The 16,778-nt window shown below is 44.5% G+C and overlaps 1 protein-coding gene across 1 annotated transcript in view; it reads right to left on the reverse strand.

Annotated features, from left to right (window-relative positions):
- Positions 1–16,778, reverse strand: part of LOC123752442 (regucalcin-like) — a 124,006-nt gene that overhangs the window by 24,687 nt on the left and 82,541 nt on the right. The window contains exon 7 of the mRNA XM_069335011.1: positions 2,436–2,614. Within this exon, the coding sequence (XP_069191112.1) occupies positions 2,436–2,614 (179 nt within the window). The remainder of the gene's footprint in view (positions 1–2,435; positions 2,615–16,778) is intronic.

A 16,778-nucleotide genomic window follows, 5' to 3' on the forward strand; every position in this document is an offset into this window, starting at 1 on the left:
GGAGGTGGTGACTAGAAACTTTCTAACCCAGCATGTCAGAGAACCCACAAGGTTGAGAGCAAATGACGAACCAGCGAGACTCGACCTAGTCTTCACTCTGAACGACTCCGACATAAGAGAAATCGGTTTAGAGGACCCAGTAGGAATGAGCGACCATAGTGTACTGGTGTTTGAGTACTTGACTGAAGAAGGGTTATTGAACTCGAGGAGGGATACCGAAACCAAAAGGTTAGCATACCGAAAGGGAAACTATGAGGGGATAAGAAAATTCCTAACAGATATAGCATGGGAAACAGCGCTCAGGAGAAAGACGGCCCAAGACATGATGTACTACATCACGCAGAAGTGCAAGGACGCAGCAAACAAGTTTGTCCCAGTCCAAAAGGAAAACAGTGAAATGAAGATGAGAAACCCATGGTTTAATCTGAGATGTAGGCTAGCTAAGCAGCAAAGTAAAAGGGCATGGAGAAACTATAGAAATAACAGGACACTTGAGAGCAGAGAAAGATACCAGAATGCCAGGAATGAATATGTCAGGATGAGAAGAGAGGCAGAAAGACAATACGAAAATGACATCACAGGCAAGGCAAAGATTCAGCCTAAATTGCTGCACAGCCACATCAGGAGAAAAACAACAGTAAAGGAACAGGTTATGAAATTAAGGATAGGGGCAGAAGAATTCACTACAAACGACAAGGAAGTGTGTGTGAGGAACTGAATAAGAAATTCCAGTAAGTCTTCACCTTAGAGCAAGGAGAAATTCCAGAGATAAGAGAGGAAATAGTTAACCAGAAACCACTGGAAGAGTTTGAGATTACCAGCGGGGAAGTAAGGAAGTGTTTACTAGAGTTGGATGTGACAAAGTCTATAGGCCCAGGTGGAATCTCCCCTTGGATACTAAAGGAAGGAGCAGAAGAACTATGCCTGCCACTCTCCATAGTGTCACACATCACTGGCAACAGGGGAACTGCCAGAAATTTAGAAAGCAGCTAATGTAGTCCCGATATACAAGAAAGGAGATAGACAGGAGGCACTGAACTAGAGGCCAGTGTCCCTAACCTGCATACCATGCAAGTTGATGGAGAAGATTGTGCGAAGAAAGCTAGTGGAGCATCTAGAGTGAAAGAACTTCATAACACAGCATCAACATGGGTTCAGGGATGGCAAGTCCTGCCTCAAAGGGTTACTTGAATTCTACGACCAGGCAACAAAAATCAGGCAAGAAAGGGAAGGGTGGGCAGACTGTATATTTTTGGACTGCTGGAAAGCCTTTGATACAGTACCACACAAGAAACTAGTGAAAAAGCTGGAGATGCAGGCTGGAGTGAAAGAGAAGGTACTCATTGGATAAAGGAGTACCTAAGCAACAGGAGACAACGAGTCAGTGTGAGGGGTGAGGTCTCAGATTGGCGAGACATTACAAGTGGAGTCCCGCAGGGGTCAGTCCTTGGACCTATACTATTTCTGATATTTGTAAATGATCTCCCAGAGGGAATAGACTCGTTTCTCTCAATGTTTGCTGATAATGCAAAAATTATGAGGAGGATTGAAACAGAGGATGATAGTAGGAGGCTACAAGATGACCTAGACAGACTGAGTGAATGGTCCAACAAATGACTGTTGAAGTTCAACCCGATTAAATGCAAAGTAATGAAACTAGGCAGTGGAAACAGGAGGCCAGACACAGGATACAGAATAGGAGATGAAGTACTTAATGAAACGAACAGAGAGAAAGATCTAGGAGTTCATATCACACCAAACCAGTCTCCTGAAGCCCACATAAAAAGTATAACGTCTGTGGCATATGCGAGGCTGGCTAACATCAGAACAGCCTTCAGGGACCTGTATAAAGAATCATTCAGAATCTTGTACACCACATATGTAAGACCAATCCTGGAGTATGCGGGCCCAGCATGGAGCCCATACATTTTCAAGCACAAGACAAAGCTGAAAAAAGGTATGCCACTAGACTAGTCTCAGAACTAAGAGGCATGGGTTACGAGGAAAGGCTGCGGGAAATGCACCTTACGACACTGGAAGACAGAAGAGTAAAGGGAGACATGATCATAACCTACAAAATCCTCAGGGGAATCGACCGGGTAAACAAGGATAAACAATTCAACACTGGGGGTACGCAAACAAGGGAACACAGGTGGAAACTGAGTACCCACATGAGCCACAGGGACGTTAGAAAGAACTTTTTCAGTGTCAGAGTAGTTAACGGATGGAATGCATTAGGCAGTGATGTGGTGGAGGCTGACTCCATACACAGTTTCAAATGTAGATATGATAGATCCCAGTAGGCTTAGGAATCTGTACACCAGTTGATTGACAGTTGAGAGGCGGGACCAAAGAGCCAAAGCTCAACCCCCGCAAGCACAAATAGGTGAGTACACTCACACACACACACAGTGCTGTCTATATAGGACACGTACCTGAAGACAGCTCCAGAATGAGGTTGCTGGACCAGCTGTTCCTTGGTAAGACGTTTCTGCGTGGAGGTGACATACAGCTGGTCGAGGTTCGGACCACCCCAGCACACAGAGGTCACGTTCGCAGCTGGAACCTCCACCCACCGCACCAGCTGGCCTGTTGCCGGGTTCACACAGTGGATCTACGACCAGATCCAAAGTTAGAACACTAATATTTATATTTAACAATTGAAATTGAAATTCAAATAAGTTTGTTAAGGTAAAATACACACACAGGGATGAGGTAGCTCAAGCTATGCTCACCCCGTTCAGTACATCGTGTTCATACACACATAGACACACATCACAAACAATAAAAATTTTGTTGAACATTCTGAGAGATAAACATATAAATTTCCTCCTTTACACAAGTAGTATGGTATCAGACGTACACACAAATAATTTTATGACATAAGAATACTGTATAGACAATATGCAAGAGACCTGCAGATAATTCAACAAAAGATTACAATCTTGGCGCAAAATTCTTATATCTCTCCAGAATATTATCAACCTTTCCGTTGTGACACATCCAGGCTATTTGTTCAGGAACAATCCTTATCTCAGTGTTTCTATATACATTAATCAACGGACAATCAAGAATATAAATATAAATAATACATTTTTATTCAGGTAAGGTACATACATACAAGGTAAGATACAAAAGTTGATGGATTTATAGATAGAGTTAGTACATACAATGCCTAAAGCCACTATTACGCAAAGCGTTTCGGGCAGGAAAAACACTAAGACTAAATCTTAATACTAATTGAGATTAAAGTATAAATTGTGTTGAGAAAAAATAAGAAAAGAATGGAAAAAAAGGGGGGGGGAACATGGCAGAAAAAAACAAAAATACAATTTGGTCAACAAAACAGCATTGTTTAAAATAGAAAACATGGATTGACATTTTGGGGGTGATGTAGGTTACATTGAGTTAATTAGGTAGTACTTAGTTTTTATCTTAAACTGATTGGGAGAGGTACAATCTTTAACATAATTGGGAAGGTCATTCCACATTCGAGGCCCCTTGATTTGTAAAGCATTTCTAGTTTGACTAAGTCGTACTCTTGGAATATCAAATAGGTATTTGTTTCTGGTGTGGTGCTCATGGGATCTGTTACAACCTTCTAGGAAGCTTTTAAGGTCAGGACTGACATTACAGTTCAGCGTTTTATATAATGGGAAAGAACATAATGGGCAAGGGTGCGAGACCTTAACATACCACATAGTTTACACTTCGTGTCATTATCATGAACATCTATCCCATATTCCCAGTAATATTTGTACCCAAGGCCGAACCGCATGTACACAGAGTCACTCCAAGCATTTCTCCTTTTACCATAAGTGAAATGGGTGTTTTGACTCACATACATGTAGTGTTGCATGGTTTGGCTTCTCTCATACATTATACCTCTCCTCTCCACTTCTGCCTGTTCCTGAATATTTCTGATTTTGCTTCTTATTTGTCTCATTGTGAATTCACATTAGATGTCAACTTGTGGTTTTGATGTGGCACGTTTGGCCAAGTCATCCGCCACCTCGTTGAGCACTATTCCAACATGAGATGGAATCCACATGAATTTCACATTGCGACCTTTCAGCTGTATCTCAGTTATTCTTCTCTTACAGTCCTCCACTATAGACATGAAGACTGGGTTTCGACTGTTTAAGGACTCCAGTGCTCCTCGGCTATCGACAAATACAAAAACATCTTTGTCGTCATGACACACTTCCTCCAAACACGCCAGAATGGCCTGCAGTTCAGCTCGTGTGGATGATATATAATTACTAAGTCGGAGTTCAATTTTCCTGTCCACAGTTCCAATCTTAGTATATTCCCTTATTAAGACACCACACCCTGCCCTGCCATCCTCCGCCACCAACCCGTCACAATATACATGTAACCTGTTACCTCTTGGTAACCGAGATATCATGCTTCCATACAAATGCCGTAATTGTCCCGGTTCATGATGAATCTTTTTCACCTTGAGGGGTACAATTTCGACGTCTGTTTTCTGTACTTTCAGGGAGCAGACCTATTACACTGTCGAGAGGGTTTACAGCAGTCAAGTACATCGTATTCCCTGAGGTCATGAGCTAATCCCCTCGTGTAGCGTGTCTCCCTCAGTTTCCTGGAAGTGTGTACGTCACTCAAGCAGGTCTGAATGCTCTCAAACAGCTTATCCCCTCCTTTTCTCCGCATGAAACGAATAGATACTCTAGTGTTAATGTCACAGACTCTATCATACACACTCTGTAAATTTAATTCCATTCTCATTATTTTAATCATTGCATTTCTTTGACATCCAAGAATAATCGTCATAGAATGTCAGGAAAGGTTTGGAGTTCAAGTGACTTGTTGAAGAGCAATGCAATAGCAGGGGCTAGAGATCTGGAGGCTTTTTTGTAAATTAAAGTTGGTATCTCCTCGAGGGCACTAGACTTGGTTTTAAGGGAAAGGATTATCTCATTGACATCAGTGGAATTAGTAGGCTTTAGGTACAGAGACTGTGGATAGTTACCTGTAAGATAGTCCTTAACATCAGTACAGGAAGATGGAATATCATTTGCAAGGGATGACCCATTGGAAGAGAAGAACCTATTGAACTCAATAGCAGAATCAGAGGCTGAAAGCTGACCAACGTTATTGGAAAGGAGTGTTGGTTTGTTATTTAAAATCTTCTTTGATCCCAATATTTGTGAAATTGTGCTCCAAGTTTTTTTTAATGTTGCTCTTTATTTGGATAAATTTATCCTCATAGTATTTAGTTTTGGCTCGTCTAATTATTTTAGATAGCAATAACGAGTAATTCTTTGAGAATTCTTTGGAGACTGTTCCTAGTCTATACTTCTTCTCAAGGTCGTGTTTTTTGTTAATGGATTTAAGTATTCCCTTTGTAAGCCAAGGATTGTTAAGCCTTTTGCTTGTGACTTGTTTTGTAAGCATAGGACAGTGGGTGTTATAAAGGCTAAGAGTTGTTTGTAGAAAAGATTGCACTGCTAGGTTGATGTCCCCTAAGTTACCTAACTCGGACTCCCAGTTGACATTATCAGCAGCAGTTATAAAATTGTTTATAGCAATTTCATTGTGCAGCCTAAAGCTTAACTCCCTTGTCTCTAGAGGTGGTTTGCTAATGTTAGTTAAGAGAAATGTGGGGTAATGGTCTGTAGTGCTATCGGTGATTATACCTGAAGTAAGCGGAGAGGTTATGTTGGTCCAGATGTGATCTAGAGTCGTAGCAGTACTATCAGTGATTCTAGTTGGTCTAATGATTAAGGGTATGAGGAAGCAGGAATTCATACAGTTGAGGAAGCTAACAGCAGTAGGGTGTTCAGGCTCGCAGAGGTCAATGTTAAAGTCCCCTGCGATAATTAGATGGTTTTTGTTCAATCTGTTATCTAGTATTAGATTTCTAAGGTTTGAGTTGAATTCAGACACATCAGTGTTAGGAATTTTATAGACTGCACCCACAGACTGGACAGACTCGGCACCCTTGACTCTGAAACTGGCGAAGATATACTCCCCACAGCAGTCTCTAGTTCTAATTATTTTTAAGCATGTTAGTTCTTGGTGGTAGTAAAGAGCAGTGCCACCACCTCTCTGCATTTGACGACAGTTGTGAATTGCCGAGTAGTTAGGCATGTTAAAGAGTTGAGTAGTATCCTCTTTCAACCACGTTTCAGTAAGTATAATAAAAGAGAATTTGTTGTCAATAGTTTCAATCAAGGCACTAACATCATCGAAGTGTTTACCTAGGGATCTAACGTTCAAGTTGATTACAGAGATATTGTGATTATCTGTTAATACATTGTTTACATCATGTGCTGTAAAATATCTGCAATTTTGATCATTGAAGTGATGATTGTCATAGATAGTGGATAAGAGGTTTAGTTCTGGGTCTATACTTGTCTGCATAAAAAGGCTGTTTGCAGGAAAACAAGGCAAGAATGGCAAATTACAAAATAGAAAACAAAGAAAAAAGTAGATTAAAAATTCTAAAGTAAAATAAACTTAATGGTAATTTTAAGTAAAAAGAAAAAAAAACTTAATGGAAACTAGGAATGTAAAAAATTAACTAGAATAATTAATAACAATAGATGACCAAAAAAGTCAAAAAGCAATTACGAAATCTATAAAATGAAAAGCTTGCTTACTATACTATTATAGTACACTATAGTTGAATACTAAAGTTACACTAAAACAAACTGAGGTAGTTTAAATAGAGATACACTCAGGAACACTGGATAATGAAGTTAATACTAGAGGACACCGGCAAAGCCAGTGTACTATGGAACATGGGAGTAAAAAGAAAAAAAGACAATAATAAAGATAACAATATTATTCTTTTTTTTTTAACTAAAGTTAAAACCTTTTGAAGGGAAAGGCAGAGCTAAAGTACACAAAGGTAGTTAAATGAGATTATAATTTGAATTCTGGCTATACAGCAGATATCCCACAGTCATTGAGGAAAGAATTAAGGTGAGCTTCTGTGGTTATTGAATAGGTTTTTCCAGTGTCAGTCCTCGTAGCTATAATTTTACCATCTCGCACAAAACAGTGTTTAATTGTAGGGGAATTTTTGCAGAAGCCACGCAGTTTAAAAAAGAGATTTTGCCTGGACCTGGTCAGACATTCATTCACATAAACAGTGGATTTACTAGCAACTGCAGATGAGATAAGATCAGTCTTGCGGGAGCAGCTATCTAATTTTAAACGAATTCGCCTGTTATTAGTACCAGATGATTTGGTACCCACTCTATAAGCTGCTTTGATGTAATTTTTTTGGATCGGATAACTTAACTTATCCTGCAATACTTTGATCACGATGGCAGCACAGTCTTCACCATCAGTTTCTTGGGGAAAATCACGTGAAGAGATAATTACAGACTCAAGTAGTTTATGTTGGTCTGTCTCGTCTTGGGTAACAGTGTGTTGTTGTTGTAGGTTGTTCAGATGGTTCTCAAACTGTTGCAATATTTCTTCCTGTTTTTTAGTGGTTGCATCTGGATTAAAGTTAGTAACTGTGTTCTTGAGAAGGCTTAATTCTTGTTCGAGGTGGACGACTTTGGTAGATAGATCTTTATTGTTCTTGTGTAAGTCTACAACTTCATTCTGCAAAGATAATAATGAGCCTTGCAGGTTCATTATTAAGGCCGACTGCTCTTTGATTACTGTCATTTGATCTTCATGTACTTGAGTTAATAACTTGAGCCAAGGGTTATCAGCAAGGCGCTTGAAGTCAGAAAAAGGGGCAGCAGCTCGTTTAAGTTGGTCCATATGGCTACCTAATTGTTGCATGGCCCGTGTCAGAGACGGCGCTGTGCCCAGCTGAGATTGTTTGTTATTGTTGACGGGGGGAGAGTCGGTACCCCCACGGCGGCTACCGAGGGGGAGATAGCTGAACTAATCATGTTGTTAGCCTGGCTAGTAGGGTTATTCTTGTTAGGTGTGCTATCTTTCCTAAGGGTCTTACTGGTCTTACTTTGCATGATAGCAGGATAAATGTAGGCAGGAACAAATAGGGAAGACTCGTTGATAGGCAGCTGTGAACGTCGGGTACAGCTTCTTAGCTCCAGGGAGCAACACTAGTGAGGTCGAAATGAGAGAATTACGGGTTGGTCGTGTTGGTTTTTTCAATCACATTTAGGTCACTGTGTACTTAGCTGCCTTCGGGTAATGCTACATCATTTGTTGGTAGCCGAGAGCTCAAGGATCAGCTGATAAAAGAGGTTTTGTCTATTTGGTTTTTGTCTCATATTTGGTTTTATCTGCATTTATAACTAAGCCTAACTTGTGACAGGTTGTACCAAGTATGTTAAGATCAGTTTGAATTTTGTTCCCAGAAGTGCCTTGTATAAGAATGTCATCAGCATATATGATCGTCGTGACCCCTGGAGGATACGTCTCTGATGCTAATCTGTTCATTAATACATTGAATAAGGTGGGACTTAATACTCCCCCTTGTGGGGTACCTAACTGAAACCTCCGTTCCTCAGACATGTATCCCTGGTAATACACCTGACCTTTTCTGCCTTGTAGATAATCCCTTATCCAGTGTAGCAATCTTCCTGTTATTCCCAGATTAGCTAATTCGTATAAGATTACTTCCCCATTGGCTTTATCAAATGCTCCTTGTAGATCAACAAAAACTCTACAATTGTCATCCACATTAGACAAACACTTTAAGAGACAGTCCGCAGTACTTTTGCCTTTGATAAAACGAAAGAGATTACTGGACATGTTATCACCTACAAGGTAGAGTAGCCTATTTAACAAAATCCTTTCCATCATTTTACAAAAGCAGGATGTTAAGAAGACAGGCCTGTAGCCTCCGTTTGACTTAAGTATAGGAATGATGAAAGCCTCCTTCCATTTTCTTGGTAACTTTCCCTTCCTATAACTCATGTTAAACAAATCAAGTAAGGGACTAGGTTTCATACCGGCTAAATAGTTAAGAATGTCATACGTTACTCCATCTTTTCCCGGAGCACACGGACTCACCATAGCCCGTGCTACTTGGAACTTTCTTCCAGGTAGCAAATCTTTAACAATAACAGCAACAACAACTCCCCCGGAGCAGTAGAGCTGCCACTTTTTATAGCATCAAGTGAGTTATCTCAGTGCATGTTACAGATCTTGTATTTAAAGCATATAAAGTTACTCCATTTCTAATATTTTCCCATGACTCAATGGTGACTCTCGTGTCTGCAGGTAAGGACTCCATACGCGCAGCACTAGCCCATTTATCTATTAACTCATTAGCAACCTTTCCTGGATCTGAGTGAGCAATGAATTTGGTCTTACAACCCCCTGATTTTATTTACAGCTCTCCATAATTCGTTAAGGTTTTTAGTATTACTAATGGACTGAGCAAAGTCTTGCTAGTATCTGTCTCGCGCCTCCTTCCTTTCCTGACTGCATTCCCTAGCCACTTCCAACATTGTATTTTTCTCTTCATCCCTCATTCCATTTTTTAACCATTCTTTATGTGCACTCCATAGCATTCTCTCCCACCCCATCACTTGCTGATCATTGGAATACTTAAATTTCTTAGGTCCATGCGTCTTGCTACCCCTGCCCCCGTTATTTTCCCTCTGTACTAATTTTTTTATATTCTCGACCATGTCCTCGTAAAAATTATCCACGCAGAACGGCGTGTATTGTTGATACCATTCTCCCATACTTTGAATAAAAAATTTTTTCATATCTTTATTAATATTTAGTCTTTTCCTTTTATAGTGGATTTGTTTTTTCCCCAGTGGTAATTCAACGTTCAAGGCAAAGTGGTCACTAAGTAGTTCCCGAACAACCCGAGCCCCCCCATAATCCCCTGAGAGTTTAAAATGCAGGCATAGTCAAGCCGTCCTCCCCTGATGTGAGTTGGTTCATTGTTTCCCAAGAGACAGGTATCTGGATGATCTTGTAGAAACTGTAACCACTTGACCCCATTAGCATTAATACTACCCACTGTCCCAAGGCTTGTGTGCCGAGCATTAAGGTCCCCAATGACCAGTGAAGGATTAGTATAAATGATTAGTGAACGTCGAAGCAGTTCCTGGATACATACAAATTAACTACAATAAATTCCCCTTCCCTTAATGATAATTTAACACAGACACTCTCTATACCTTGCGTTTTTGACGGCGGTTCTACTAACTCTGCTGGTATGGAGTTCTAAACATAAATTGACGTGCCTCTGATGTTATTTGCGGCGAAGAGGTTAAACCCTTTATAGCCATTTAAATTCAATAAGCCTTCATTCCTATCCCCTGTCTCCTGGAGAGCTACAACATCAATATCATTTCCCATCACATAACAATGAACATCTGTAACCCGATTTCTTAAACCATTAACATTCCATGACAGCATTTTCAGTCTAGGGTGATCCAATATTAAACAATTCACTTTCTAAGTCATCCCCAATAAGTTCATTAAATGATAGCCATACCTTGTATAACATCTCCCACCTCCTCCCAACTTCACCGGAATAAGCAGCATTGCGTTTCTCAAGAGATTTTTTCAGTCCAGTGACGTCCATTATTGGCCCAAATGATTCCTTCATTTTATGTGTAATTATAGAGTTCTTCCTTTCACTACGACTACCATCATTTACACACACTTCACTCTCCTTCATTTCATCTCTCATTGTTTCATTATTGCCCTCAACCACTATTTCCTGACTTTCCTTCACTGTTTTGTGACTTTCCTTGACCTTCACCTGAACGTTTAATTTCGCCTCGATGGACTCGATTCTCTGCCCAAGATTTCGGAGGAACTCCTCAACTTTTCTTAGTTCAGCTCACACCTCCTTGACCATACCATTATGGTCCTCTTTCTGAGCCCCAGTAATCACTTCACTCACCGTTACACTGTCACTGCCGGAGTCCTGAGTGGTGGCGTGGCTGCTTGTTGCTGGAGCCTGCCTAAGTAAAGGTGACTCCTTTACCCACGCATTCGTCCGGTTCACTGGCACTGTTTGGGGCAGACTGTTTTGCTGTGCTCCCGGTGTCTGGATAAGAGCTCTTGCTTGCTCTGTAACATTCACCGGCCGGGAACATCCCTACTCGGCCACTTGCTACACACAGCCGAGCTGGCGTTGTGAATACCTCCATAGTTGCAGAGTAGCAGCATCTGGGAACTATTTTCTCACCCAGCTTAAGTCTGTTTCTACACACATTGGAGAGGGGAGACTTTCCGCAGAAACGACATCGTGGATCATGTTGACAGCTCCAGGATTTATGCCCCCATCTGCAGCATTTCAAGTATATTATGGGCTCTTCCACATACTTTGCTACATGCCTGTAGCCCGCCCCGGTGATGAACACTCTCTCGGGAACTTCACCTCTCACTAGAGCCACCACCTGATTCTTAGCTTCACCTTTAATAAGGTGACGCTTGGCCCACACAAATCGTTGGTCGACGAGGATGAATTCGGGGTCTAGAATCTGAGGGTATTTGTAGATAATTACCTTCGTCAGCTTCTCCTCCGGTATTTGCATAACAATTCCATCATATCCTTGCTGGGTAAGAAACACAACTGCCTCCATAGAACCTACCGTTAAGTAAGGTCTGTTCACACCTTCCTTCAGCAGGGGCTCGAACTTACGGTGTTCTCTTCCAAGTTTGACTGTCCACAGCAGCTTGTGGTGGTAAGATAGTGTGCATGAGGCAGGGAGGAGAAACCTCCACCTCCGCTGACCCTCACCTTCCTAACATCGTTCTATCCTTTCGTTGACACTGATTTGATCAGTCTCAGCGCCGTTCTTCATTCTCTTGTCGTTCCCTTTAGGTACACTATCACTGTATCCACACTGCACCTTACATCCTGTCTTCTCCGTTTCTTCTGTCCCCTGTTTAGCACTTCTTGAAATTACTCTCCTCTACTGACTGACTGTTTTCTGAGTTTGAGTCTATGTGAATATTGCCGTAGGGAGTAGCCAGTTCTTCTGTTGACCGATTATCCATCTCAGTACCCAGCATGGGTGGGTGAAGATGTGAAGTGGCTTCTCAGCAAGCAGCTAGATGTACTAGCCATCTTAAAAACCGATTGTGGTGAGCAACGGAGGAAAACTAGTTTGAGGGAAGACGGCGGCGCCGGCGGGTAGGTCCGCACTGCTCGGTGGCTCAAGGAAGACTGACATTTAACAAAAACTTTCTTGTTAAGTCATAAAGATTTTTAGGCAAGAGTACAAAAAAATCTGCGACGAACAAGCTTTACTACTGAACATAAGCTGGTAATGTTCTCTTGATACTATAACAGTCATTATAAGGAGTTAATACATCATAACATAACAAACTTTAAGGTCAAGTGGACTCAATATTTATCAAAGTCTGAGGTCCAGACCTTCTGTTCTGACCAGCAACGGTAGAAGAGGCGTTACAATAACGGTACGGCTTCCGTTCTGATCAGCAACGGTAGAAGAGGCGTTACAATAACGGTACGGCTTCCGTTCTGATCAGCAACGGTAGAACAGGCGTTACAATAACGGTACGGCTTCCGTTCTGATTAGCAACGGTAGAACAGGCGTTACAACCACGGGAAGGCTTCCGTTCTGACCAGCAACGGTAGAACAAGCGTTACAATAATGGTACGGCTACCGTTCTGATCAGCAACAATAGAACAGCCGTTACAACCACGGGAGGGCTTTCGTTCTGATCAGCAACGGTAGAATAGGCGTAACAACACCGGTAAGGCTTCCGTTCTGGCCAACAACGGAAGAACAGGCGTTACAACAACGGAAAGGTTTGCATTCTGACCAACAACGGTAAGGTTTCCGTTCTGACCACCAGCGGTAGAACAGACATTACAACAACGGTAAGGTTGGCGTTCTGACCAGCTACAGTAAAATAGGCGTTACAACAACAACACACTGGTGGGCTGACGTCATACCCAAGAACGGTAGGACTGGGATTAAATCTACTTTTGCTGGTTCGATTCCTAAGTGCTTCGAAAGCCTTTTCCACTACCACCCACAATGTGGGAATAGGGTGTACTACCACCCTCCCTCTGGGAATGGGGTGTACTACCTCCCACACTGTGGGTGTGGGTGTACTACCACCCACACTGTGGATACGGGGGTGTACTATTACCGACACTGTGGGTATGAGGTGTAGTACCTCCCACACTATGGGTATTGGTGTACTACCAACCACACTGTGGGTAAGGGGTGTACTACCAACCCACAATTTTGGTAAGGGTGTACTACCACCCACAATTTTGGTATGGGGTGTACTACCATTAACACTGTTGGTATGGGGTGTACTATCTCCCACACTGCGGGTATGTGTGTACTATCTCCCACACTGTGGGTATGGGTGTACTTCTCTCCCATATTGTGGGTATGGGGTGTACTACCTCCATCACTGTGGGTATGGGGTGTACCACCTTCCACACTGTGGGTATGGGGTGTACCACCTTCCTCACTGTGGGTATGGGGTGTACCACCTTCCTCACTGTGGGTATGGGGTATACCACCTTCCTCACTGTGGGTATGGGGTGTACCACCTTCCACACTGTGGGTATGGGGTGTACCACCTTCCACACTGTGGGTATGGGGTGTACCACCTTCCACACTGTGGGTATGGGGTGTACCACCTTCCTCACTGTGGGTATGGGGTGTACCACCTTCCACACTGTGGGTATGGGGTGTACCACCTTCCTCACTGTGGGTATGGGGTGTACCACCTTCCACACTGTGGGTATGGGGTGTACCACCTTCCTCACTGTGGGTATGGGGTGTACCACCTTCCTCACTGTGGGTATGGGGTATACCACCTTCCTCACTGTGGGTATGGGGTGTACCACCTTCCTCACTGTGGGTATGGGGTGTACCACCTTCCTCACTGTGGGTATGGGGTGTACCACCTTCCTCACTGTGGGTATGGGGTGTACCACCTTCCTCACTGTGGGTATGGGGTATACCACCTTCCTCACTGTGGGTATGGGGTGTACCATCTTCCTCACTGTGGGTATGGGGTATACCACCTTCCTCACTGTGGGTATGGGGTGTACCACCTTCCTCACTGTGGGTATGGGGTGTACCACCTTCCACACTGTGGGTATGGGGTGTACCACCTTCCTCACTGTGGGTATGGGGTGTACCACCTTCCTCACTGTGGGTATGGGGTGTACCACCTTCCTCACTGTGGGTATGGGGTGTACCACCTTCCTCACTGTGGGTATGGGGTGTACCACCTTCCTCACTGTGGGTATGGGGTATACCACCTTCCTCACTGTGGGTATGGGGTATACCACCTTCCTCACTGTGGGGTAAGGGTGTCCTACCTCCCATACTGTGGGTTTGGATGTACTACCTCCCACACTGTGGGTATGAGTGTACCTCCTCCCACACTGTGGGGAATGGGTGTACTTCTTACGACACTGTAGGTATGGAATTTACTACAATCCACACTGTGGATAAGGAGTGTACTTCCACCAATACTGTGGGAATTGGTGAACTACCTCTCACACTGTGGGTATGGGGTGCACTATCACCCACACTGTGGATATGGGGGTGTTCTGCCTCCCACAATGTGGGCATAGGGTGTACGACCACACACACTGTGGGAGGAGTACACCCATTCCCACACTGTGGGTAAGGGTGTCCTACCTCCCACACTGTCGATATGGGTGTACTACCACCCACACTGTGGGAATGGGGTATACTAGCTCCCACACTGTGGGAATGGGGTATACTAGCTCCAACACTGTTCGTATGGTTGTACTACCTCACACACTGTGAGTATGGGTGTACTTCCGCCACACTGTGGGTATGGGTGTACTACCTCACACAGGATGGATATGGGTCCACCACCGCTCTCAAGATGGGCATGGGTACACTACCGCCCACAGGATGGGAATGGGTACACTACCGCCCACAGGATGGGAATGGGTACTCTACCGCCCACAGGATGGGAATGGGTACTCTACCGCCCACATGATGGGAATGGGTACTCTTCCGCCCACATGATGGGCATGGGTACACTACCGCCCACAGGATGGGAATGGGTACTCTTCCGCCCACAGGATGGGCATAGGTACACTACCGCCCACAGGATGGGCATGGGTACACTACCGCCCACAGGATGGGCATGGGTACACTACCGCCCACAAGATGGGAATGGGTACTCTTCCGCCCACAAGCTGGGCATGGGTACACTACCACCCACAAGCTGGGCATGGGTACACTACCCCCTACTAGATGGGCATGGGTACACTACCCCCTACAAGATGGGCATGGGTACACTACCACCCACAAGATGGGCATGGGTACACTACCCCCTACAAGATGGGCATGGGTACACTACCCCCTACAAGATGGGCATGGGTACACTACCACCTACAAGATGGGCATGGGTACACTACCCCCTACAAGATGGGCATGGGTACACTACCCCCTACAAGATGGGCATGGGTACACTACCACCTATAAGATGGGCATGGGTACACTACCCTCTACAAGATGGGCATGGGTACACTACCACCTACAAGATGGGCATGGGTACACTACCACCCACAGGATGGGCGTGGGTACACTACCGCCTACAGGATGGGCATAGGTACACTACCACCCACAGGATGGGCATGGGTACACTACCGCCCACAGGATGGGCATGGGTACACTACCACCCACAGGATGGGCATGGGTACACTACCGCCCACAGGATGGGCATGGGTACACTAAAACCTACAAGATGGGCATGGGTACACTACCACCCACAAGCTGGGCATGGGTACACTACCACCTACAAGATGGGCATGGGTACACTACCCCCTACAAGATGGGCATGGGTACACTACCACCTACAAGATGGGCATGGGTACACTACCCCCTACAAGATGGGCATGGGTACACTACCGCCCACAGGATGGGCATGGGTACACTACCCCCTACAAGATGGGCATGGGTACACTACCGCCCACAGGATGGGCATGGGTACACTACCCCCTACAAGATGGGCATGGGTACACTACCACCCACAGGATGGGCATGGGTACACTAAAACCTACAAGATGGGCATGGGTACACTACCCGATACAAGATGGGCATGGGTACACTACCACCCACAAGATGGGCATGGGTACACTACCACCCACAAGATGGGCATGGGTACACTACCACCTACAGGATGGGCATGGGTACACTAAAACCTACAAGATGGGCATGGGTACACTACCCCCTACAAGATGGGCATGGGTACACTACCCTCTACATGATGGGCATGGGTACACTACCGCCCACAGGATGGGCATGGGTACACTACCACCTACAAGATGGGCATGGGTACACTACCCCCTACAAGATGGGCATGGGTACACTACCACCCACAGGATGGGCATGGGTACACTACCACCCACAGGATGGGCATGGGTACACTACAACCTACAAGATGGGCATGGGTACACTACCCCCTACAAGATGGGCATGGGTACACTACCACCCACAGGATGGGCATGGGTACACTACCCCCTACAAGATGGGCATGGGTACACTACCACCCACAGGATGGGCATGGGTACACTACCACCTACAAGATGGGCATGGGTACACTACCCCCTACAAGATGGGCATGGGTACTCTACCACCCACAGGATGGGCATGGGTACACTACCGCCCACAGGATGGGCATGGGTACACAACCACCTACAGGATGGGCATGGGTACACTACCCCCTACAGGATGGGCATGGGTACACTACCCCCTACAAGATGGGCATAGGTACACTACCACCAACAAGATGGGCATGGGTACACTACCACCCACAGGATGGGCATGGGTACACTACCGCCCACAGGATGAGCA

Source organism: Procambarus clarkii, chromosome 32 (genome assembly GCF_040958095.1).
Source record: "Procambarus clarkii isolate CNS0578487 chromosome 32, FALCON_Pclarkii_2.0, whole genome shotgun sequence".
Lineage (NCBI taxonomy): Eukaryota > Metazoa > Arthropoda > Malacostraca > Decapoda > Cambaridae > Procambarus > Procambarus clarkii.